Raw genomic sequence first — 26087 nt, forward strand, 5'->3', positions numbered from 1 at the left:
TGGGATTTCAAATAGAAGTGTGTTTTGTGTTCCTTCTCTCTTTTTTTTTTCCAGCTATCTGTGACTCGGAGCCCGAACAGCCTGTTAGGAATTGTCCATTGTGGGTCAAAGTAAAAGGTGAAATAGACCCGGAGCCAATTTACATCCCAACACCATCTGTTATTGAACCAGTTAAATCTGTGGTACCATCCAACCCTGAAGTCCTGCCTCCTACTAGGCACAGATCTTCCAGCGGAGTGAAACCTGGCAGAGTGTATACTCCAAAACCCAATCCAGTGGTAAGAGAGGAAAAGAGACATGTTTGCTTTTCTTTGTATTGGCAATTAAAACAGTCCCAAAAGCTCCTGTGCTGGGCCATTTGAGATGAAATTTGAGATAAAGGCCTGAAGTTGACTGTTCGTAAGTATGTTGATAAGCTAGGATGCACTGACTGTATATCCATCTTCAACTCTTGTCTTCTGTTGAGAATTCTCTGTAGCAATATACCGATGGTGAAAAGTGATTGTGATTCACTAACAGCCTCATGTCAAAAATGCTATCATATATGCTATTTTTGGCAAAATGATTGCTGGTCCTGGAATGGTTGTGAAAGTCATTAGCTGCATAATGCAGCCTCAGTAATGAATTACTTGCAAAAACCCCCAAACCTTGAGCTACAGACACACAGTGTTCAGTGTAGTTCTGGAGTCTTGTTTTGGGTCTTTTTGAGGTTTCCCTGCCAATATTGAAAGAATCTGCCTTTGCTTCTCCCCTCACCTTAGAATCTTACAAAAGCAATAACAGTAATAGAGGGAAAACAGCAGTAGAGTTGCATCTAGTTATGTCTGAAGGGCAAACATACTGGAGTTGCTATTTAATGTATACCAGATAATGTTGAACAATGCATAACACTTTGGACTCACTTTCACATTGATACCTATATAAGTATGTGGATGGCTGTAGGTTTTTGGGGCTGTTGGTGGTGGTCTATTTTCCCCCTTCCCCCATGCCCAGAAGCAAAATGTAGACTGGGCTATGTGATACAAAGAGGGCAGATGCGGTTAGGCCTTTCTTTTGATGGTTGTTATTGAGGCATTGGTGTTGAAGCATTGTTAGAAAGCAAAACCCTTTCCTGAATGAGGTGTGCATCTAAAATGAAGAGGTTTTATTTTTGTGTTTGGGGTTTTTGTGATTGTTTTTTGTGGGTTTGTAGATTCGAGAGGAGGACAAGGATCCTATCTACTTGTACTTTGAAAGTATGATGACTTGTGCAAGGGTCCGACCAAACGAACACAAGAGAACAGAGAAAAGGCAACCAAAAGTCAAAAGTGATTCACAGAGTTCTAGTGTAAAGGTAAGAATTCACACTGTAACTAAGATGTATCATAGAACAGGCTGAAATAGTACATGGTGAAGTAATTTTTAACCCAGGAACTCCTCGGTGACACGAGGGCTTGATTTACATCTGATGGTGATAAGGCTGTGGAACCTGGAGCCTAAATCACCTGGCAGTGCTGGTAAACCTAACCTGTTACAGCAAATGTCTTGTCTGTGGAAATTCTTGGCTGCCAAGTGTATTATCATGTGAGGCTTAAAGGTTCATTGTTAAACATTGTCCAAGTTAGCCTCAATTTTATGATTGGGGGTGACAGTGTGATGAACTAGTATAGTCTGTGACAAGAGGACACAGTCTCAAGCTGCACCAGGGGAAGTTTAGGCTCAAGGTGAGGAGAGAGTTCTTCACTGAGAGAGTTGTTTGCCATCGGAATGGGCTGCCCCGGGAGGTGGTGGAGTCACCATCCCTGGAGGTGTTCAAGAGGGGATTGGATGTGGCACTTGGTGCCATGGTCTAGTCGTGAGGTCTTTGGTGACATGTTGGACTTGATGATCTTTGAGGTCTCTTCCAATCTTGGTGATACTGTGATACTGTGTATTTTAGTGTGTTAGATACACAGGATGAATTCGCGTTGCTTTCCTCCCACAGGAGCGTGAACCAGAGCTTCGGCCTCCAGAGAAAGCAACCTGTGAGGCAGACAAAGAGCCTGACAAAGTAAAAGGTAAGAGCTGAGTCTTGAGTATAATTCGACCTCTGTGGTATTTCCACATTTCTGGGGGGGGGTGTGGTGTTTGTGTTGGTGTTGGTTGGGTTTTTTGTTTTCCCAAAAGTTACAGCTACTGATGAAACAAAAGTCCATTTGGGTGGGGGGTGGTGTTACTACAAATGTCAATAAAACCTGACAATGTGCTTACAGATTCCTCTTTTCTGAAGCAATTGTGCACACATGGGAGGTACAGCAGACTAAATATCCAGTGCGTAGAGGTTAAAATGACCGGTACTGCAGTAGCTTGTTTAGCAATAAAAGATAACACTGCACAGCAGAGATGTCTTCAAGTGATAATTAGATACTTGTGAAGGAATGGACATCACTTGTTCTGGTTTGACTCTTTTGGGGGCTTTTTCTTCGTAGTTACTGAAGAGTTGCTAACTGTCCAAGTAGTGGTACAGTGAGGATGGGATCCTAATGTTCTCCACTTAGTCTCCACTGGACAAGGGAGCACTTAATCCTTCATTTAGAGTTGCTTGATGATGAATTCTTTTAGTACAAGTTGCAAGGTTGAATTGAAGTTTTGCTCCATTATGTATACTGGGGTTGATTTTCAAGTTCCTAAAGAAGTAGGCTAGGCCTGAAGTGGCGAAAACCATGTTCCGAACTTTAAAATGAGAGGTATCCTAGAGGCATTGTGTGTGTCACCCACTGATGAAATATAGTTGCCTTTTTGAGCTGGATTTTTTTTACTGTTCAATGTATACAACAGCGCACTTTACGTTTAAGGATGGGAATGGAAAAACTAACACAACTAGAAAATGCTGGTGAATTGGTAGGTGAAATTAAAATGGCCAGGACACAGGGGTCAACATCCTTCCAGTTTTGCAAAAAAGTGACTTTGGATCTTTAATGACAACAAAAGGTCATGCTCCTGATACACATCTTCTGCAAAAGACAGTTCTGCTAGCAGCATGTTTGCCATTGTAGGACACTGGTTCTTTTCTGACTCCAAGAGAAAAGTGCCATCTTTTGAATAACCAGCGATGCTCTCTACTGCATGTTGGTGTTGCTTGGAGCTCTTTCATCCACATACTGAAACAACCCAACTTTGTTTAGCTTGTGATGCAATGGGATGCAACCGGAGATGGTATGGCTGCAGGGAATGAACTGTGACAAATAGTGACATGAGTTTTGCAGTGAGGTTTTGCTTGTCGGTGAACCTCTGCAAGGGGAAGTGATGGTTTGAACAGTTCTTTTATTTGTTGTTGCCCTGCAGCTGAGACAAGGGTGGAGGTGTGGGCAGAATGAAACTGTTTGAATATCCAGGTGATTGAAATCCCACAGTATTGCAGAAACCTATTTCAATTCTTTCTCAGAGAAAAGCTGGTGGTCTTCCCATAGTGAGGTGGACTCTTCTTCCACCTCCTATGTTCATCACACCACTCCAGGTGGACCAACCAAACTTATCGAGATTATCTCTGACTGCAACTTGGAAGAAGATCACAATAAGATCTTGACCATGTTATCACAGCATATCAACAGTAATGCGCCACAGTACCTCAAAGTGGGTAGCTTCATTATTGAGTTGGCTTCGGAACACAAGGCCCAGGATGAGAGCCACCTTCCCATCTACTCCTCCAGAGTGAAAATTTCAGTGCCATCCCACGAGGACAAGGATAAGAAGCCTGAGGTGCCTGTCTTGGAGACTTCTGGCAGCCAAGAGCCATCATGCAAAACCTCAGAAAATCTAAAGTCCTTGCGGGCAAACACTTTGGACAAAGTGCGGGAGAAGTTGCATGGGGGCAAAGGCTTGCCTTTTTATGCGGGAATTACTCCTGCGGGAAAGTTGGTCGTCTACAAACGCAAAGCTAATATGAGCCCCTCAGGCTTGATTCAGGTGGGTCCCTCTGCCTTTACCGTGCAGATTAGATTCAGTTTCATCCAGTATCCCAGAACTCCTTGAAGGAGAGAACAGTCTTTTGGCTGTCCAGAATAGGAGTCTTAGTATCTTGTGGCACTCCTGCCTTCTCCATAAGCTTGTTCCTTTCAAGGTTGGCTTAGTAACAAGAAATCTCATTGGAAGTGTGAAGTCTGATGGTTTAGCTTGTCAGTTTAGCTATTTAAGGCTTGGTGGCCCAAGTACAGAACCTCTCTGAACATCTTTTTGATGCTTTGAAAAACTCCCTGCAGATCCGTTTCAGATGATACTTCTAAATTACTGGCCGTGAGAGGCCATGAAAAGAATCTTTCCTGAGGAAATGTACACTGGGACAAAACTTTGAAAGGAAGCTGTAAATATTCTATTCCCTTTTGCTACAGCTTACTGTTAATCTTCACTAATAGGCAGCATCCTCTTTGCAAAATGCTAAGCTCAAAGTCAGCCCTTTCCCTGCAGTTCTGTTGCTGCCAGCTTGGCAATATGAATCAGTGGTAGGAACCTACTGTGGGGCTAGGATGAAGGTATTCTCCATTGAAAAGTATTTGTGGTAATACCACTTTCAGAGAAGGCATATGAATTAGAAAATCAGCATATAATTTATTTTCATGACACTTTGTAGATACAGCCTCCTCAGAAAGAGAAGGTAGTGGAGAGAAAAATGTAGGAGGAGATACTGTCCTTTAAATAAATTTGATCAGTATGAAGAGTCAGTTACCATGTAGTAGTGGTGTGTTAAATATATTTGGCTTTTAGAAGATTTATCAAACTACCTGAAAGTAAAGCACAACACTAGCAAAACTTAGTATTGATCACTAGGCACGAAGCCAGACATTCAGAAAGATGTTCTGTTCATAATCTCGCGTGCAGGTAGTTGCCACTATGACTGGATTTGAAGTTAGTCAACTATTCCTTAACTACAGTCTCAAACAACAGTACAGATGAGAAAAAAAGCTGATCAAGCTCTTCAGAGTTTTGTCCCAATGTATATGACACGCTTTCTATTGTGATGCTAGGTGCTTGTTAGGTTTGAGGATTTTAGCCAACCCATTTTTATACAGGACTGTAGCATAAGTGAGGGACAGGACAAATAGGTGCTAGCTTCACTAGCTGATTTCAGTGATGCCACGTGCTCATTTGGACTCTGCTTCTCAGAGTCCGAGTAGCATCTAAAATCTGTTTTATGAGGGTATAGCAAAGTTGTTTAAAGTTTTCCGGGGCAGTAAGGAAATTGGGAATTCCCATGCTGAATTGCAGTGTTTTTTAGAAAAGGAGTCCCACGAAATGAAACACCTCTCCAGAGGTGGTGAATTAGCATTCTTTTCACAAAGTTTCCCTTTTCCACTTTTTTCAGGTTAATGATAAAAGGTATCCTCAGGCCAAACTGCTTTTGGGACAGATGGGGGCATTGCATCCTGCCAATCGGCTAGCAGCTTATATCGCAGGCAGGCTGCGACCCACAGTACTTGATATCTCAACCCTCAGTACTGTGATCACCAAGGTAGCATCCAATGGTAAAGCAGCTGCTTCTGGGACACCATCAGTCCAGGTGCCCACATCATCATCTCCCAATACTACATCTTCCACCAGCACTACTTCAACCCCCACTGTGACGACTCTGAAAGCCCATGTCCCAGCACAGAGACAGATAGGTAGGTTGGAAACTTCTTACTGTGTTTTACATTGCGTGAAGCTGAAGTGAAGAGTGAGTGTACAGCGTTGCTGTTGATTTCTGTGCAGCAGAGCATGCTGCCTAGGGCTGCCTTGCCTAAGACACTTTTGCAATAAATAACCTCTTTAAAGCAGAAAGTTGTTTTTTTTATTTACTTCAGAATAAGATTACAGATGCTGACTGTTACTTTACTAATGCTACTAGAGCATATTTTGAAGAGACAAGGAAGAGTGGCTGGACACACACTGAATGTTAAGCTTGGATTTTTGTCTTGAGAGTTTCCTTACTGTGATTTTAATTCCTTTCATCAAACATGGATATGACTTAAACTATTTTGAGTAAAGGATCACTCTAACCTGTGGTTCTTCACTGTTAGTCTTTCTGATGATGTTGCACTTAAAACTGGAGTTCTTGTGACCACCAGCGATGCGTGAAGCAGCAGTGAAAGACAAGATGGTCCAAATCTGGATTAGTGAGACGACAGGTGTGCAGCAGATAACCACACTAGCCTGTAACCTCATTGGATTTCACAAGCTAAACAGGGTTGGACTTAGCACTTTGTGTAAAGAAAATAAGAGTATTGGAAGAAGCATGTGGTCCTTGTGCCTGAGTTGGTACTGAAATGGTTACCCCAGCGTGCCAAGAAAGAAAGTTGCCTTTAACGGTTACGTTTTGCATGACTTCAGAACAACAAAACAAAAGATACCTAGTGCCCATCCACCCACACGTTAATTAAAGATCTGAAGAAACTTTGCAAGAGAAAAGGATGTTACCTGTGTCCTGGCAAAACTTTTAATTTCTGATTGCTTGTTTTGTTTCTTTCTGCCTAAACTTTTATTGCTGTGTAAATGGGTGTGTTGGGTTTTTTCCCTCTTAAAATAAAGCAACTTGTTTTGTATGTTTATGCAGTATTAAAGAGATGGATGCATTTCATTGGAAGGTGAAGTGGTTGTTACCTGTATAAGTGTTCTGGTATCTTTGGGGTTAAAGATGTATGAATATCTACAATATTTAAGTTGGAATTGCTCTGTAATCTCTCTGCTGTTCTACTCACCTGTCTGAATCTGCAGTGATGTAGGTGCAGTATTCTGATGCCTTTGAGAGCAAGGAAAGATGGGAAGGATTTTCCCAGTAGTGATTACTTGACTTTGCTCAAGTTTGTCCCATCTAGTGCTCTGTTGCACAAATGTCACTGCAACAAGAAGGGGACACGGCAAACTCAATTTCCCTCTTGCCCCTTTCCTCCATGGCTGCGTAAGATACGGATGCAGTAAAAGGGGGATGAAAACCAAGAAGCAGTGAAATGTAGATCATACAAGCCATTACAGCAAGAATTAGTGGTTCAGAAAGCAGTTTGAGCCCATTATTCACATAGGTGTTTGTTTTCTTGCACTGTAATTAAAATGATCTGCTCAAAGTTTCACGATACAGAACAGCCCCTCAAGACCTGATTCTTCTGTGTCACCAGGAAGAAGTGGGGAAAAACAAACCAACAAAACACTCCAAAGAACTGTAGAAGTGATATAAAGCAGATGCGTTTGTAATATGTAAGGCATGTTCGGGACTGTGATAAAGCTTTCAGTTACAAGGTACAAAGGAAATGAAGGCTCAGGTTCATGCTGAAATTGCAAGTGTAGCTCCTTATGAAAGGCCCAGGGGGAATTGGTAAAAATTGTAACCTGTGAGTTTTTATTTGCAGCTGCCCGACCCTCACCTGGTGGTATGTTTGCACAGTTTGTTATGAACAGAGCCGGAGCCCTACGGCAGATTCCTCTAACGAGCACACGCCTCCCTTTGTCAGAGTCACAGAATTTCAGTGTCAAGCCTGTAACGAGCACATACCTGCCTGTGTCAGAGCCACGGAAGCTGGCTCTCAAGCCTGCACCAGTAATGGTTGTAGCTCCAGCAGCTCCCTCAAAGCCATCTCCAACTCAGTGCATAGTGTCTCCTCTGGTCACTGCAGCCATCGCCGCTTCTCCCGTTATTGTGGAAGGTCCCGGTGTGACTCCTAGCCAAGCAACAATTAATGAACCTGCCTGTTTTTCTGCAATTGCAGTCACAGCTGCTTCTGCAGCACCTGTAATCGACACCTGTGCTGCTACTTCATCCATCATTCCTGCTGCCACAGTGAACACTGCATCAGCAACAGGGCTTGTTGCACCAGTAACAACCACATTATTGCCTAAAACTGTAGTAACAACACCAACTGTTACTTGTCCTGTTGTCACAACATCAGCTTCTACAGTTTTATTAACAACAGCTGTTACAGCTGCAACAGCAGCATCTGTGGTGACCACACCGGTTTCCTCTCCCAGCTCTGTTCCAGTTATACTACCTGGAGTTAATTCAAGTCCTTCACTGACTCCAAAAAAAGGTAAAGCTTAGGTGATTTGGGTTATTGCTGCAAACACCTACTGGTTTTATTCTGACTTCTTCATAGCTGGAGAGGCTGCAGCTGTCAAACACAATTTAAATACAGGTTCACTTGCCTTACCTTCCTTTCCAAAATAGGATAAGAAATGTAATCTTTTAAGTTGCTTGTTTTATTCCAGCCTGAGCTAATAGAAGAGGGAAAAACTGTAGCTGTCTGGTCAGTGACTGCTATGAAATGAGCTAGGAGTCTCACATTCTTCCTTGTCCCATTAGAGAAATGTACAGCACAATTGTAACTGCTAGAATTTCACAGCTGGCATAGAGTCCAAGAAGTAGATGTGAAATTACTCTCTCATCATTGACACAGAGTTCTTCTGAGTCATGGCTGAGAAATGTTGATGGAACCACCTGGAAAAGACTATTGGACCTGATGATCTCTGGAAGTCCCTTCCCACCTCTGATGTACTGTGATACTGTGATTTTGGCCTGGTTGGTTCCACCTGCATTCTGTCAGTGAAAAAAAATTGGTTTTAAATTTAAAGAGATCCAGTCGTTTCCAAAACACTTGTGCTTGTTTTCATCAGGAATAACACTTGCTTTATAGGCTGTTGTCTCAGGCTGATTTTTATATGCCTTTTCGAATGTTTCAGAAGATGCTTCTCCACAAGCTGGGATTAAGACTCCTCCAAAGCTGTCTCCTGGAACGGAGAAACGCTTGGGTCCTCGGTTATTGCTGATTCCTGTGCATCAGACATCTCCTGCTTTGCGGCTGCTAAACAACACACAGCAGACTCAGAGGCAGAGGATGATCCTTCAGCCCCTCAGGAGCCCCGGCGCTGTGAACTTGTTCAGGCATCCTAATGGGCAGATAATTCAGCTTGTCCCCCTGCAGCAGTTTCGAGCTGCAGGTGCCCAGCCCAACGTGCAGCCAATGATGGTTCGCAATCCAGGTACAAAGTGCAATGATTCTTCCTTGACTGACCAGTGTGTCACCCAGAAATTAACAATGCAGTAAAAGCACCTCTCTGATGTTCCTTCTCCTGATGGAAGTAATTAAAACAGTGTCCTAATTTGGTTCTGCTTGAGTGGTTGAAGAACATAGTGTAATTGTTCAGTGCAATGCACATTATGGCAGCTGTCCTGTACCTGAAAGGGGTCTACAGGAAAGCTGGGGAGGGACTTTTAACAAGGGCTTATTGGGATAGCATGAGAGGGAATGGATTTAAGCTTGAGGAGGGTAGATTTAGACTGGGTATTGGGAAGAAATGCTTTACTGTGTGTGGTGGTGAGACATTGGGATGGGTTGCCCAGGGAGGTTGTGGATGTTCCCTCCCTTGGAGGCGTTTCAACGCCAAGTTGGATGAGACCTTGAGCAGCCTGGTATAGTGGAAGGTGTCCCTGCCCATAGCAGGGGGGTTGGAACTAGATGATCTTTAGAGTCCCTTGCAACCCAACCCATGCTATGAATCTATGAACTTAAATTCCATGTGTCTAAAATGCAGACAGTGCAGAGTCACCAGAATCTGGGAGTTCTGTGCAGCAAGTAAAGAACCTCTGGCAACAGAGCCTTGTTCACTGTACTCTCATAACTTAAATTCTGTTGATCAAAAAAAAATTATTCTTGGAGATTCTGTTAAAAGAATGAACTGTCACCTGTGTCTCAGTGGATGTGCTGCTCTGTTTTGGTTTGGTTTGCAGAGAAGTTAATGCTTTTACCAGAAACCAAGATAAAATGTTACCCTACAGTACAAAGTCACTGTGAGGAGAAAAATAAGTTTTCAGCTGTTTTTCTAGTGCGTAGTTGAAGACAAGGTTGAAAGAGTTAGAAATTGCAGGTGTCTGACAGAAGTTAGGTAGGGTGGTGGTTGGAGTATTTTGTTGTGTGTATTTGTAAGCAATGTTTATAAACTACCCTTTAAATGCATGTTTACTTTCCAGGGGGATTTGTTTTTGCTGTTCTCCCTTTATAAAGAAGCATCTTGAAGTTACAGAGGCAGAGTGGTGTCGAAAAGAGAGAGAGAAGTGAGAGCAAGCACAGCAGATAAAACTGTAGGGAGGAGAGAAAACAATCCTGTGCCTGCCTTAGGTGAAGCTGGAGCAAGAGGTGTAGTAAAGAGTCAGGCAACAAGTTCAAGGAATTATTTTTCGCTTTGGGCTTTTGCTGTTCAAAAGAAACTAGTTGCCAGTGGTGGAGGTTTTCCTCCTGTGTTTTACAGAGCTCTGGAATGCCGTAGAAGGTGAAAAAGATTGTAGTATAATTGTGTAATTTTGTCATAGTTTGTTTTTAAGCTGTGGAAGTCTTTTTTGGAGAGGTGCTGGGGGGTGGAATATTTTTGAATGAATTAAAAAAATAAATCCCCATTTTACTGTTTTCCAGTAAATGGGAAAATAAAATGCAGAGGCCTTTAAATGCAAGGTCCTTTTTGTCTAAAAAGCTTATTGCTAGAACTTGTTGTTAAATCTGTTAACTTTTTTGAGCAGCCACTTGTTTTATTGGGGTGTTCCATGCAAAAATTCAACAGGTCATATGCCTTTATGTAGTACCAGCTCTTTCACCCTGTATGGTTTAGTGGTAGGTTAACAGTTGGACTGGATGCTCTTAAGGGCTTTTCCAACCAGAACTTGTGGTAGAATGGAACAGAATGAAATGGAATAGAATAGGATAGGATAGGGATAGGAATTGGGATAGGGATAGGAATTGGGATGGGATAGGATAGGGATAGGAATTGGAATGGGATAGAAATAGAATAGAATTAACCAGGTTGGAAGAGACCTTTGAGATCGAGTCCAACCTATCACCCAACACCATCTAATCAACTAAACCATGGCACCCAGCACCCCATCCAGTCTCCTCCTAAACACCTCCAGTGTTGGTGACTCCACCACCTCCCTGGGCAGCCCATTCCAATGGCCAATCACTCTTTCTGTGAAGAACTTCTTCCTAACACCAAGCCCAAACCTCCCCTAGCATAGCTTGAGTCTGTGTCCTCTTGTTCTGTTGCTGGTTGCCTGGGATGCCTGATTACATTCTGATCCTTGAGAATGCTGGCTACTTAAAAGACAGCATCAAATACTAAAACTAAAAGAAGAGGAGATTGCTTTGAGTAACTACTAGTTGATGTTTTGTTTTCCTCACAGGATCTGTTGTAGGAATCAGGTTGCCTACACCTTCTAAACCTCTTGAGCCACTTGTGCCTCCCGCTACCGCTCTGTCTTCCACTACTGCCACAAGCTCGACTGTCCAAGCTGCAGTACCCAAGTTATCCCCTACATCTACTGCAATCACTCAAGCATCCTCTCTTCTTCCTTCAGTAACAAGCTTTGTGTCGCAGGCAGGCACTCTGACTCTGAGGATCTCTCCTCCGGCTGCTAGCAGTGTGACAAATCAAACCACTTCCGAGTCTAAAATAACCTGCAGCTCAGGTAGTGTGCCGTCTACCACTGCTAATATCATACCTTTACAATCCGGTAGTTTTGCTTTGCTTCAGCTCCCAGGACAGAAAACTGTGCCAAACTCCATTCTCAACCATTTTGCATCTCTTCAGAGGAAGAAAGATTATAGGAAAATATGTAAGAAAGAAGACTCAGGTGCTGCACAGCAGAAGGAGAATGGGAAGGCTTCGCACTCAGATGACACTGAAGTTACGGAGCCTGAGGTTACAGTGTCAGGTATGAAACAAGAAGAAAATGAGTTGCCAGTTAGCCAGTCCTATGAGGTCGAAGAGTCCACATTTGACACAGTTGCACCTGATAAAAGTTCCACTGTGTTAGAGGTGGTAGAGAAGGACTCAGTGATGCCAGATAGTTCTTGTGATGATAGCGCTTCTCAGCATGATGTTTCTGTAGATGTTGTATCATCTGACCATTCATACATTAGTGAGAAGCCAAATGATGAGGAAGAGGCTTCTGATGAAAAGGAGGATTCTGTCAGTTCTGAAACTGGAGTGGAGGCTGTTTCAACTAACTCTGAAACTGTTTGTGAGCCCTCAGGTCAGTCTCCAGTCGTTTCTCCGGATAATGCACATCCACAGAGCCTTGAGAATCAGGAGACCACACAGTTGAAGAACGACGGGAAGGAACAAATACATGCTGAGCAGGAAGAGAAACCAGTAAAAGAGGAGAAAGGTGATTCACAAACACAGGTGGAGAACAACAAAGCGAGTTCTGGGCAGTCACAGAGTCAAGAGCAAGATACACAGCTGGACAACAAGACAGAACAGGCAGGAACTGAACTGTCTCAGAACAAACAAGAACGTCAGTGTGATGCTGTGCAGCCAGATGTGGAAAGGAAGAAACACAACAACTCTACAGAAGTAGAAATCATAGGAGAGAAAATAGGAAGTAAAAATGAAACCAGTTCAGCAAGAGGGCACGCTAAAGCTTCAGGTGTAGAGCATGCTGTCAAGCTGCAAGGCAGTAACAACAGAGTACAAGTTCCTTTTGATTGTCAGGAAGGACTGAAAGCAGGTCATGATATTGTAACACATGTCAACAGTTCTTGGAGCAAAATATCCAGCATCGTACCTGCTTTAGAAAATAGAATGGAGGTGGAAAACAGGGCTGATACCGCTGAGAAAAGTGACTTCCTGGCAGCACAGCGGAAGACACAGGAGCCCAGGTATCAGAAAAGTACTTACGTGCCCATTATTGACGTCACTGCCGATGATACGGAAGAGGAGGAGGAGGAGGAGGAAGAGGAGGATGAAGAGGAGGATGAAAAAACTGATGATTCTGCTGATGAGATGCTGGATGGCGGTTCTGACTATCCAAGTGAAGAGGAAGTAGACGTTGAAAAAGTGGTAAGCATTTAAGTGTTTTAAGAGGAGATTTGTTGTTTTGTTGACTCAACTAACAGACGTGTCAGAACGCGTGGATTTGAAAGACACAAAATGCGATGTGTGTGTTCTTACTTCTTCTGAGTTCCATGCTTTTTCATAGCCTGGGTTGTAGGGGCCTTGTGAAAACTGCCCATTTTTCAGCTAACTGGAGTTACATGAAGCAACATGTAGTAGAACCTTTGCATGTCTTCCTCTGGTATTTACTCAAGCTACTTAGTTCTTCATAATAGGACTTGTGATCCTAAAATGTAGCAGCCAGTCTAGTATCTCTGTTACTTTAAAGTGTTTCCCTCTGCTTAACTTTTGTAGCCCTCAGTTAATGTTCCTTTCTGGAAGCAATGTTTCAATTTCTCCTTAAATTCCCCTTGAAATCCAGAAATACTCTTAAATTCCCCTTGAAATCCAGAAATACTCTTAAATTCCCCTTGAAATCCAGAAATACTCTTACATTCCCCTTGAAATCCAGAAATACTCTTAAGTAGTGCGTGAAAGCTGTCATGCCACATTCAACAGAAAACAAACTGCTTGGGAAGTCAGAAAATAGGGGTAAAACGTTGTGGCTACTATAGTAAAATCATATTTAGATTTTAATGCTTATAGAATTTCCATCAAATTTCACCCCCAAATGGAAACAATCCCATGTGTAACTTGGTGGCATACCTCTGGATCAGTGTGTTGCTTAAGAAACAGTGTGGTGGTACGTAGAATTTATGAAGTTGAGGTTTTGAGAGACAGTCAAATAAGAAGTAAACGGACGAGATAAAAGGGGAAAGAGAAACCTGGGGGAGGACTGAAGAACAAACAAAAGAAGAAGAGATTATGTTGGTGTCTTCAGGAATTGGAAAGTATGTAGTTCTTTCAGCCCTTTTGTGTTAAATGTAGTCCTCTTGCAGGTGAAAACCAAATCAGACTTCTTTTTCTGCTAACCATATCCAGAATAACTCAATCAAGTTGACAGCTCTGGCTTTTAGGTGATCTATTTTAATTTCCAGGAAAATGGACTACTCAGTTCATATTTCAGCTCACTCTTCTCAGACAAGGTGTTAGCACCTGTACACTGCACTGGTTAGGCCACACCTCGAGTCCTGTGTCCAGTTCTGGGCTCCTCAGTTTAGGAAGGAGGTTGACTTGCTGGAACGTGTCCAGAGAAGGGCAACAAAGTTGGTGAGGGGTTTGGAACACAAGCCCTATGAGGAGAGACTGAGGGAGCTGGGGTTGCTTAGCCTGGAGAAGAGGAGGCTCAGGGGAGACCTTCTTGCTTTCTACAACTACCTTAAGGGAGGTTGTGGACAGGCTGAGGTTGGTCTCTTCTCCCAGGCAACCAGTACCAGAACAAGAGGACACAGTCTCAAGCTGCGCCAGGGGAGGTTTAGACTGGAGGTTAGGAGGAAGTTTTACGCAGAGAGAGTGATTGCCCATTGGAATGGGCTGCCCAGGGAGGTGATGGAGTCACCATCATTGGAGGTGTTCAGGAGGAGACTTGATGGGGTGCTTGGTGCCATGGTTTAGTTGGTTGGGTGGTGTTGGATGATAGGTTGGACACAATGATCTTGAAGGTCTCTTCCAACCTGGTTTATTCTATTCTATAAACACCTCAGCTTCACAAAGATGAGGAAATCGAAAGCACGAGCAATTTGTGGAAGTTCTTCCAAGCTGAAAAGTGAGCTGTTGCTGTCTTGTCTTGAGTCAGAGAGTGACATTCTGATAACTCCTGTGTCCTTCAGTAACAGCTGCAGGGTTAGCATCAGGTTTTGAGAACCACAGCTGATTCATGCCTGATGGTGGATAAACTTTCCAGGCAACAAGGTAGTCTTAGGAACCTGGGTAAGCCAAGAGGTGATAGAGTGTCTGGGCCACAGAGAAACCAAGTTTGGTGTTTTGAAGATGTATTTTCTTTTGTCCTAAAAGAATGATGAACAGGGGAAGAAAGAGGTAATAAGAACTGTTTGTTTTGGCAGAAACCTACTATGCAGGTTGACTCTCAGGTTTGGTAAGCCATAGGGCTATGGCTTTGCCATAAACTCACACAAACATAAGTGAGCTACTTTTGGTTGTAGAGCTGGCAACCAGAGGAATGAGATCTTGGAGGACTGTAAAAGCCTGTCTGGACTTTGGATCTTCTTAACCTGTGCTGCCTTCAAGTGAAGTTAGCATGTCAGTATCTAATGGAGAATTCAGCTTTAAATCTAAGTGAGGCTCTGTTCTTTTTCACTAGGATGTGCTCTTTTATCAGCATAGTGCTTACAGAACAGGCTGTACTGGTGTTGTTTGTCAGGCTTGATGAAGTCAGATCATGTAAGCAGATCATATAAAGAGGAAGTTTGTTTCATTAAGCTAGTGGAAACACAGAAGCAAAGTGTTACATGCATGCCCACTAGTGCTTTTGTTTAGTGCAAATACTAATGACAGCCCTTTCGCTGCTAGTTTGGAATATGGACTGATTTTAATTGTTCAGGAAACAGCCAGTAAAGCCCCTAGAAACTCCAGGGAGATGCAGGATAATTGCTACTTACCTGTAGTAGCTATAACTGTTTATTTTTTTAGTACATTTCCCCACATTAGTTCTTGCTGCAGTAACAACTTCACTGCTCTTTATTTTGCATGTTGATGCTCTTCAGATTACATTCTTGTGTTAACTTTGTGTAATTGACTCGAGAGGCTCTTGTGAACTTCTACTCAACAACAAAGAGAGATGCTTGTTGAGATGGTATCTTTGCTTTTTTGCTTTTCTTACAAAGTAGTGCTTCAAAAGAAGCTTAGCAGAGTTGATTGCTGTGCATTTGGTGATGTGAATAAAAGCACCTGAGAACATCTGTATAAACAAACTAATCAATATCAGGACTTCTTGTCTGGACAAACAAAGTGCAATGGTCTGGGGCGTGATGCTGAACTCTTGATCTCCAAGGCATGTTGATTGCATCTGGAATTTCTCTTTGAGAATGACTACTTGGCCTGGGCTAAGTCCTAGACTGTGTCTGTGAATCATTCACCTAAGTGCTTGTAGCCTTAAGCCGAAACCATGCCAGGGTTGTTGTAGTATTTTAATGCTACAGATGAGTCCCGTCGTCCTGTTTACCTTACTAGCCTTAACACAGCTTTTGTGGCTGGCAATTTGTTTTATTTTAGATGATGCCAAAAGGTGGTTTCCAATCATTCTTTTCCTGAGCTGGACTTTCACACCATTTCCATACCCTTCTAATCATCATAACATTGGAAGCTTAATAAAAAGTGCGAGTGACATATTTTTGGGGTGATTGAACTTCTAACAGACTTTTGCATGTTCTGAACTTGTGTGAAATTTGCAGATGTTGTAACACAGAAGACAGATCCAGAAAGGAGGCATTTGCTTGGGTAAAGCCTAACAACATCTGTTGCCATCTACCCTCCTTCTTTCTCAGCACTGTCACTGAGAATCCTCCACCATGAGGCGGTTTGCTGTTTACGAACCACCAATAGGATGTAGGCTGCCAGGAACAGACAGATAAGAGGAGAGGGCTTAGAAACAGGCATTGAAATACAGACAGGGCAAAAGTGCTGACATTTCTGCAGTGACACTGGAACTTCTGTTTTAGTGCCAGGTTGTGCCCCTTGTGTCTTCATTCCTTAAGGAACTGTACAAGCTCAAAGGCATTGAGAAGTTTGACGTGTGGAAAGACTGCTGTTCAAAGTTTGGGCTTCCACAAGCGTTTAAAAAGTTGTGTACCTTGACAAGAAGTCTCACTAGGCTATGAATAAGGTTCAGCCTCCTGTCAGCGTGGCAGAACTTACAGAAGAGTAGCTGTCCTTATGGCAGAACCTCACTGGACTTCTGACAGTCTTCACGAGGTCAAAGATATATTTTGTGTTGTTAGGAAGTCAGAGATAAAGAGGCAAGATTTACCATCTTCAAGCATTTTTCTTTTGGTTACTAGATGTAAGAACAGACAAATAATGGGCTTTTTTGTGAGCATATGTCCATAATCGGGATTTATGGACTTAAAGATGTGAAGGTCTTGATGGGGCAGTGGAGAGTTTTTAACTGGTGTTTTCCCCTCCCCATTTTGGGGTTTGAATACTGTTTGTTCAGTAAGACAGCATTGTGGAAATTTCCACTATGCCAACAGCTTGAGCTGGGTAATTAGCATCAACCCTTTGGGTAGCCCAGTGTAAGTTATTAGCACTCAAAATCTGTCCATGCTAGTGTTTTTACAGTAAGCTAATTTCCTAGAGTTTCATTCCCCTTACTCTGGGCGTGGTAGTTTCTTTTGAACTATGCTGCACATCTGCCTTCCCTGCACTGTGGTGCTGTCCAAATGAACTCTAGACAGAGTAGTACAGTGTTGGTTCCCATGCATATGGAATCACAACATTGGTGCTGTAGAAAGTGGGAAAGCCAGAAAAAGTGTCAGGAAGTTTCTAGCATCAGGGAGGCTTTATGGATGACCTGTGAGAGCAGGCAAGAATGGAAAGTGTGCTATGTGATCTGTGTTGTCATAAAATGTGATCTGTTAACATGATAACCATGTACCTCTCCCACATGCAATACTTCTAGTGTAAGGGCATGTATCTGTTCAGTAGTTCTGTAAATTAAGTAGTGTCTTTTTGTTTGAATACTCTTTGTTCAGGCAGGATTTTTTTCGTCTGGCTTTAGGATGCTTTTCCTTCTCTCATCAGGCTCTGGGGAGGATTAAAAAAGGCTGTGGAAGCAGCTATGCTGGATATTTACATAACCTGTTGCAGCTCAGCAGAAGGTCTGTGTCAAGGGAGATGTTGCAATTTTGGTATCTTCCAGCATCCTTTCTTTTGCTTTCTGCTTCCTCCACTCTTATCAGTGATCAGACTTTGATTTCCGATTCAAGCTCCTGTTCTGCTCAGCTGAGGAGTTCTTGGCATTTCAGCACTCCTCTAGTTCATTCTGTGCACCTCAGCTCATCAATTAAGGGCTTAGAATTTGAAATCTTCAGTTAAGTTTTTGATTTTCTTGCCTTCCTGTGACTCTGTGCAAATGGATCAGTCTGTTCTCTTAGAACAAAATTACTTGATTAAAAATAATACCCCAAAAGTTGCTTCTGTTGCTTAAAACTGGATCTTTACAAAGTCCATAACAAGTAAAGCAAGTATGAGAAGGCTGTTTGGATAAGCAATATGCCTGAAGCAATGTTCTCCAGCTTCTTTCAGGAGGCAGAACTGTTCAGACAGGAGACAAAGCTGCCTGCTTTTCACAGGCAGTGTTTGAAAGCTGTTGAAATACCTATGCTGAAATGCAGTGTAGCCTTAATTGAAATGTCAGTGGCCCTTGTGTATGAGTTCTGGATCTAGACTGCAAGCAGCATTTGCTTGGACCTCATCAAGGTCCCAGGAACATGACTTGCACTCTGCTGCTGCCTTGGGGGGCAGTAGTGACATGCAGCTTCTGACCAGCCTGTCCAGTTCAAAGTTAGAATGCATCAGCACTGCTTCCTTGGTAAAGGCAGTTTATTTTCTCTGGGCTCTCCCAGCTTGCAGTGCAAACAAGTCTTGCTTTGTGGGAGGATATGTCAAAGATGGGAAAAATGGAGGATGTTACGGGGTTTTGTGTGCAGGCAGAAACAGCACTTCCCTAAGTTCCTGCCAGTACCATGCTTTCCAACTCAAATGAGCATTTGTTCTGCCTCCATAATGCCCTTTATACTCATAACATGAACTGTTAATGGCATAGTACAATAACAGGTGCAAGAAACCCCAGAAGTTAGTACTGGTAGAGCACTAGCTTAATTGCTTTGCCGGTACAGAACTCAGCAGGTATCGTAGCTGCTTTCCTGGGGAGAGAGGAAGTGGTGTCTTTAATGTCAGCATTTTTGGAAGAAACCATGAGAGTGTTCTCAAAGGCTGGTAGTCATTGCTTGTCTGAGGTCACTCTCCCTGCTCTTCTGTCTTCCCCAAAACACATGACTCTGTAGAAGCACAGAGACAGAGAACATGGAAGTGTGCATAGCACCTTGTAGAAGTAAGGATGTGCAGACACACTCTTCTTAATAAGCAGCTATGCTCTTTTTCATATATATGCACATAGACTCACTATGTACTTTGCTAGAGGCTATATTGCTACAAAGTACACATTGCTGTACTTCACAAAGGTTGTATCCCCTGAGTAGCCTTTAGCAAAGGAGTGCAGGCTTGCTTTGTCTCTCATAGTGATTTCTTTTCCAGTTGTCTGTAGCCTCAATCATACAGCCACAGGAGGTGATGCATTAGACAAGGTTTAAAACGTGCTGCTACTTCTATGTGGGAGCATGGTTCATAGTAGTGGTCATTCTGCTTACAGAATGGTGCAGGTTTTGTGTTGATCATTGAGTTTTAGATCTAACTGCAAGTTGTGGGTTTTGGGGCTGTGTTCTTTTTGTTTGGTTTGGGTTGGTTTGGGGTTTTTTTCCTGTTTGTTGGTGTAGAAAAGGCCACATTTAGTCAGTATGAAGAAGCCAAATATGATACCAAATACTGGGTTATTAGAGATCCTGCTTATCTGTCAAGTTATCATCTCAGGTTGGCTCTAAATCAACTAAGTCTGATTACAAGTTTAATCTTTTTAATATAGGTAGAGTAAATTTCATGACCAATGATTGGAAATGTGTGTCCTTAACCACTTCTTAGTCGTGTAGTCAATTTAGGCTGCTTTTGCTTGGTTTTGTTACAGTGGTCTAACCTGTGGTCATCAGTCAGTGCAACACTCTCCTTTCTAATCAGATTTCCTAAACCAGCAGAGTTGCAGATAGCTTCAAATAATCAATACTATGGGAAGCATTTATTAGAAGCCATTTAATCATCCACAGTTGCCCATTGGTTTTTTTCCCCCCTCCTGCTCCACACTTCCTTTTTTTTTTGTGAGTAACTTGTTGCATCTATTTCAGGTAAGTATTCTGTTCAGAGAAGGGGGAGATTGCATCTCCTCAAAAAGAAAGGAAAGAAGGACAAAGAGAAGGAAGGAAAGACAAGAAAAGAATAGGAGGAGGACAAGACTGTGTTAATTGAGGGAACTTCATGAAATAGTCTACAGAATGGAAGTACAATTATATTTTCTTACTGAAGGAGGAGAAAGAGTTCTACATTCTGCAAGCAGAGCAAAGAGTATAATAACTTCAATAAGAACTATAATGTAAAAAATAGGTTGCATAAGGCTTGTTTTGTTTGGGGAGTGGGTGAGGGAGTCACTTGGCACTGCAAATGACCACAAGATTGATATTTAACTCTTGCTAACAGCACTCACTGCAGTTCCCCATCTCTGTCTTCACAGAGGGTAGCAAGTTTTCTTGGTCAGGCAAACATGAAGAAAAAGTGATTTAAGCCTAATTATCTAAAATTATTATTGGGCCTGATTGTATAATGTTCAGACTGTTGCTATCCTAGGTATGGGAAACCATTACCAAGGTGGTAACTATCTCAATTTGTGTCTAAAAAATTTAACTAGAAAGAACCTCTAAGTAGTAGGTTGTAAAGGCAGTTGAATCTTATTTGAAAGTGGAAGCAGGAAAGCTCTGCTCTGTGACAGCCTTTTATCCCACCCATAGCAAAAGCATAAATGAAAAAGATGGGACTTGCCCTCACCAAAATGGATTTTGCCAGCTTGCTAGTGGGAGGAATTCCTGGAGGGGCCAGTTAAAATTAACCACCTGCTTAGCACTGTTTATTGACCCGAGTAGCTGGAGATGTTGATTCTTTAATAGTTCTTATTGTTATGATGTAATCTCTTTTGAGACTGAAGTGAAACTGTTTTGGCCTGAGCTCTATTGCTGAAGCAGATACTCATTTTAAAAAACACAACAAAAACTGTTCCAGGATTCGTGTGAATTCAGTGAGGATGACGAGCAGGTGGACATTGAGACCGTGGAGGAGTTTTCAGAGAAGATTAACCTTGCCCGTCTGAAGGCCACAGCTGCTAATTCCAAGCCTTCCAAACAGAAGTAAGCATCCTTGGAGAGCACTACAGCTTTGCATTTGATTGATGAGCTGGCGCTGAATGAACCTATTGAACAGGTTTAATGCGATGGTAAGATGAGGGGAGGCTTGTGCCAGGTCTTCCTGAGCACTGGTGCTTCCCAGTGCCCTGTGAGGATGGGGCTGTCAGAACTAAGAGCAGGTTCAAGGTGTCTTAGTCCTTTTTCCCTCTTCCCCTCTAATGATTTGTTCATGGGGATGCCTTAGTTTGAACATAAAGTTACTATGAGAGAATGACCTTCCCCTCCTGCAAACAGTATGAGCAGGGTCATCTTTGTTTTACATGTGACTTTGCAAGCTTTGTTTATTCTTGCTGGTAGATTTGTTGCTTTCAGGAGGAGCAGTCATTAGCTTAATCCCTGATCCTGTAAATGAAAGCTTTGTCTTTGGGGCTATAGCCTCAGCAAAGAAGTATTTTCTTACATACAGTCTGCCATGGTTGGATAGCTTGGCTTTTCTTGTTCTGACTTAATAGTTTGTTTTTGTTACCGTTGCTGCCATTGCATTTGTAATGACAAACAGCAAAGTGCAAACATGGCTTGCTTGAGGTATGTAAAGATGGTCATGGTTATTGCTCAGTTGCACCAAACAAAAGAATGAGGAACTTGCATCTGTAGTTTGGTTTAGGGTGTTTTTTCCTAGAAACTTCAAAATATCTTGTTTGGTGATACTATATACCACCCAGAGAGTTCCCCCCCTGTTTTTTACCTCCTCTCTTCAACGATACAGCTCAATTTCTGTCCCTGGATGGTGACTTTGCTGTACATTGCTAAGATGTATTGTCTTTTTTTAATAAGAGAGAAAACCAGATGCAATGCTCTGTAAAAAAGAATTCTTTCAAATGTGTATTGTTCTGTATTTTCTTGAAGCTCCTGAGACATGAGTTAAGCCATTGTTAGGGTAGTCACAAGTGTGAGGATTTTTGTTTGGGTCTTGCTGGGGGTGGGACTGCTCTGCCATCTGTATTGAACTTGTGTTTTATTCTAATAAGAATCAAAACACAATAATAATAATAATACTTTTTGGAGCTGTTGGTCACAGGCTGAACTTACTCTCTTTGGCATATAGTGAAATAGTTTTGTCTTTTGCACTGGGGGTTAATTGTACAGCTCGCTTTTTTTCCAGGACCAAGTGGCATTGGAGATAAGAACAGTGAACTCTTAAAGCTCAGCAGCATCTTGCTTTCATGTAGTCATGCAAGAAGAGTTAATTTCAAGGGATTAAAAAAAAAGGAGCAATTCTGGGCTGGTGGAATGTAGTTGATGAGGACAGAGTGCATGAGATGAGTAGCGTTGGGAAAAACTTTTTACCTTTCTTCCAGATACCATGCTCGTAAATCTTCGGATGAGAAATTGTCAGAAAAACGTGCCAAGGTATATGTTTGCTCTCCTCTTTCCTTACACCTCCATTGTAAAGATAAACCTTCATCTCCAGTGCAGCTCTGAACACTATTTGGCTACCTTCCATACATTTACAGTTAAATGCCAGAAGCCAAATGTGTGTAGCGGGGCGGGGGAGGGGCTTGGTCCAAATCTCATTAAAGAAAAAGGACTGCTGCTGGCATCAGTGGGTTTCAGACTTGGCTGGGTGGGATAGCTGCTTCTTACTTATTTGTATGCTTGCTTAGGCTTTGTGTCCTTGGCATAAATAATTTTTTTGGCACACATAGGACAATGAACAACCGAGAAATGCTTTCACGTGTGGAAGAAGACAGTATGGAAGGTTGGACAGGCACAGGGTGAAGGGTTTCTGAAAGCAGTAGTTGAAAAACAGATATTTAGGGAAGTTAAGCATAACACAGAATCCTTCCCAAAGTCATTGCAATCCTTCCGAAGCTTAGACTGTATTCTAGGGTGGATTTGAATTCATTTCACTACCTGCCCATGATAACTTCCTGTGGTGTACTTGATGTCAGATCTACAGCTACCTGCTGGGGTGAGGTGGGGCTTTGAGGTGGAGCGGGAGCCTGGTACATGTCTTACACATTAGAGCAGACTGATCCGTATGCTTTTGCCTGAGATTGAGATGGGTTCCAGGTTGCTCTGCCTGCTTCGCCTTCTCTGTGTATTCTTCTGTCTGCCCTTCAAGTTTTGGCATGAGGCCCTTCCTTGAGAGGAACCTGATGCCTGACACAAGACCAGATGCAGTTACAGTCTTACTGTACTTGGTATGCCTATGAGGGCAAAGCAGATGTCAAGACGGTCTTCAAATTCCTCTCAAGGCCAGCAGGCTCAGAAATTGTATCACTGCACCTGGGGGAGTAGTTCCACTAATTCAGTGAGGTTTGGAGCAGACCTAAATGGATAGAAAACCCACAGGAGTGCTGCTTTGTAAACATTGCTTTGTCATGAAATAAATAGCACAGTTGTACAAGACCTGTAGGAGCGATGACGAAATAACAAGCCTTCAAATCTGCAGCCATCAGTAGTTCCTCTATCTGCCTGCCAACGGTTTTGGAAGCTTAAGCAAATTCACACTCAGAGCCTGCCTGACACTCTCTGTTCCTTGCTAGATGTCTGGGGTGACAAGTTTCAATGCCGCCTTTCGCATTCGTGCCTGTAATTTCTCTTGGCCCTAACCTTGTGCCCGTGGAACAAACCAGAAATCAACCCAGTTTAGCTCCAGGGGGAAATGCAAGCATCCTGTATTTGCTGTGGTTGTTTCACTCATTAGGAGACTTTTTGTTTGGACAATCAGCCAACAACATCAATTGGCTCAAACGTGTTGATTTTTGCTGTCATTCTGTGGTGGACCTCAGTAGCCTTGTATTGCAACAAAAAGGAAAGCTTATGGCAAGAAGGGGCTGCCCATCGTCTTTTCCTTCAGGGTTGGTGTGATTATGTTGGTCTTTCCTTTTGGTTTGGCATTTCACGCTTGTTGCCTGTGCTGCTGAGGCTGGAGACGTAAGAGCAGAACAGCATGACATGAAACTTTCAGGTGTCTGTACAGACCTTGTAAATCAGGCATGCCTTTGAGCACTGTCTGCCATGACAGTCCCTTTTTTCCTTTAAACTGGTGCCTACGGTTACTTCTTCAGCAGAAACGTCAATTCCAGAACAAGAGGCTGAAGTCTGAAGCAGAAGCCTTTGCTCATTACCGCCAGGCACACACAGCAAACGAGCGCCGGCGGCGTAATGAATTGAGAGATCTCTTTGAAAAGCTGAAGAAGGCTCTGGGGTTAAACAACCTTCCCAAAGTCTCCAAATCCTACATTCTCAAGCAAGTAAGTATTTTGTAGCTTAAGTGAGGAGGAGAATCTCTGGATGCTTGAATGTGTCCAGAGAAGGGCAACAAGGCTGGGGAGAGGCCTTGAGCACAGCCCTATGAGGAGAGGCTGAGGGAGCTGGGATTGTTTAGCCTGGAGAGGAGGCGGCTCAGGGGACACCTCATTGCTCTCTACAACTACCTGAAGAAGGGTGGTTGTAGCCAGGAAGGGGTTGGTCTCTTCTCTCTAGCAACCAGCACCAGAACAAGAGGACACAGTCTCAAGCTGCACCAGGGGAAGTTTAGGCTGGAGGTGAGGAGAAAGTTCTTCCCAGAGAGAGTTGTTAGCCATTGGAATGTGCTGCCCAGGGAGGTGGTGGAGTCCCCATCCCTGGAGGTGTTCAAGAGGGGATTGGATGTGGCACTTGGTGCCATGGTCTAGTCATGAGGTCTGTGGTGACAGGTTGGACTCAGTGATCTTTGAGGTCTCTTCCAACCTTGGTGATACTGTGATACTGTAAACATTGAATGTGGACAGAGTAACTAAGCTAGTATGAGCATTTTGGGTGAGCCCCAGTGATGCCACAAGTAGAGAAATTCTTTCACCATGACAGGACTCTCTAAAACAGTGTCTGAAAGGAGCTGTGTTCCTAAAAGCTTAATCTTGGTGACACATGCATGTTTTCAGATTGGCCTTCTCCTGGTTGTATTCTTTGTGAATGTAATTACAGAAGGTTGCATCTTAATTCCTCAGTGATTTGCTGTGTACACCTGGCACTTTCAATGCCAACTGAAAACTTAAGTTTTATTAATGCAGGAGATGGTAGCATTTTATTAAGTATTATACAGAGATTGAAAACTTAATTGTGAAGTTTTCAATGACAGGAAACAAAACATAAGTTGAAGATACATAATTATGCTTACCAGCTCTACACCTGAGGCTCAAGGTGAGGAGAAAGTTCTTCACAGAAAGAGTTACTGGCCATTGGAATGGGCTGCCTGGGAAGGTGGTGGTGTCCTTGGAGGTGTTCAAAAAGGGATTGGATGTGGCACTTGAAGCCATGGTTTAGTTAGTCATGAGGTGCTGGGTGATAGGTTGGACTTGATGATCTTTGAGGTCTTTCCCAACCTTATTGATTCTATGATTCTATGAAATTGTGGGGTAGAAGATGGATTTAAAATAACCACACCTTGGAGGAAGGAAGAACAAAATGCTTATCACTTCTTAGCTTGTGTTTAGGGAAAGCTGGCATGACATAGCACTTCACATGCTTCCTCTGAGTCCTGAGTCTCAAGGTGATGAAGATGTTTCTGGGAAGGATAATTGTTTAACTGTTATGTATGTTGTTGGTTTATAACTCAGTTCTCTGACACTTTCCTAGGCCTATGAAGAAATCCAAGGATTGACTGATCAGGCAGATAAACTTATTGGACAGAAGAAGTTGCTGTCACGCACCCAAGATACTTTGATTCGAAAAGTTTCCACACTTTCAGGTGAGACTGGTTTTGGATGCCCACTAGCTGGAATAATCAAAGAAAAGGCTTTTAAGAGTGGGAGTGAGTGGAGTAATCCTCTAGATCCTGGTGAGTCATTAGTTCCCATAAAATTTAGACTCCTGAAGACAAAGAAAGACCTGCAGAGCTTTTGACTCATCGTGCTGATAGAACTGCTTTTGTTTTGCTTTATGCCCAAAGGAAGTATAGAATGATCTCTGCATACTCCTGTGCCTTGAGTGTGCTGTGGTGGTGGTGATAAAGTGCCAGCATCCTGTCACTGGTCACTTCCTCAAAGCCCTTTTCTACTCACTGCTTACAAATGTGCACAGCTGTCTTTGATCAGAACTAAAACCTCTGAGTCCTTTGGTCAGCTTGGCAAACAACTATCCTTGTACTGCTTTTCTCAGACAACTAGGGTTAGTAGTGTCTAGCCCTGTCCTTAGTACAGCTCTATCCTTAATACAAAATTGGCAGTATTCTGAGCTGCTGCTCACCTGGGCACTTTCAAGACAAAACCAGGTGGTATTTATTTTGTCTTTGTCACATTTGGAAGTGTAGGAAAGCTGTGACATGCTCAGCTGGTGCCAGAA

General features: G+C 42.8%; 1 protein-coding gene across 1 annotated transcript in view; it reads left to right on the top strand.

Annotated features, from left to right (window-relative positions):
* The window catches only part of MGA (MAX dimerization protein MGA), a 58831-nt gene that overhangs the window by 26747 nt on the left and 5997 nt on the right, over positions 1–26087 (top strand). The window contains exons 10-21 of the mRNA XM_054161508.1: positions 55–278; positions 1193–1333; positions 1964–2036; positions 3404–3924; positions 5318–5615; positions 7335–8009; positions 8659–8958; positions 11147–12807; positions 20638–20762; positions 22118–22169; positions 23834–24019; positions 25383–25494. Coding sequence (XP_054017483.1) covers positions 55–278; positions 1193–1333; positions 1964–2036; positions 3404–3924; positions 5318–5615; positions 7335–8009; positions 8659–8958; positions 11147–12807; positions 20638–20762; positions 22118–22169; positions 23834–24019; positions 25383–25494 — 4368 coding nt within the window. The remainder of the gene's footprint in view (positions 1–54; positions 279–1192; positions 1334–1963; positions 2037–3403; positions 3925–5317; positions 5616–7334; positions 8010–8658; positions 8959–11146; positions 12808–20637; positions 20763–22117; positions 22170–23833; positions 24020–25382; positions 25495–26087) is intronic.

The sequence above is a fragment of the Dryobates pubescens genome, chromosome 5 (assembly GCF_014839835.1).
Source record: "Dryobates pubescens isolate bDryPub1 chromosome 5, bDryPub1.pri, whole genome shotgun sequence".
In the NCBI taxonomy this organism is placed as follows: domain Eukaryota; kingdom Metazoa; phylum Chordata; class Aves; order Piciformes; family Picidae; genus Dryobates; species Dryobates pubescens.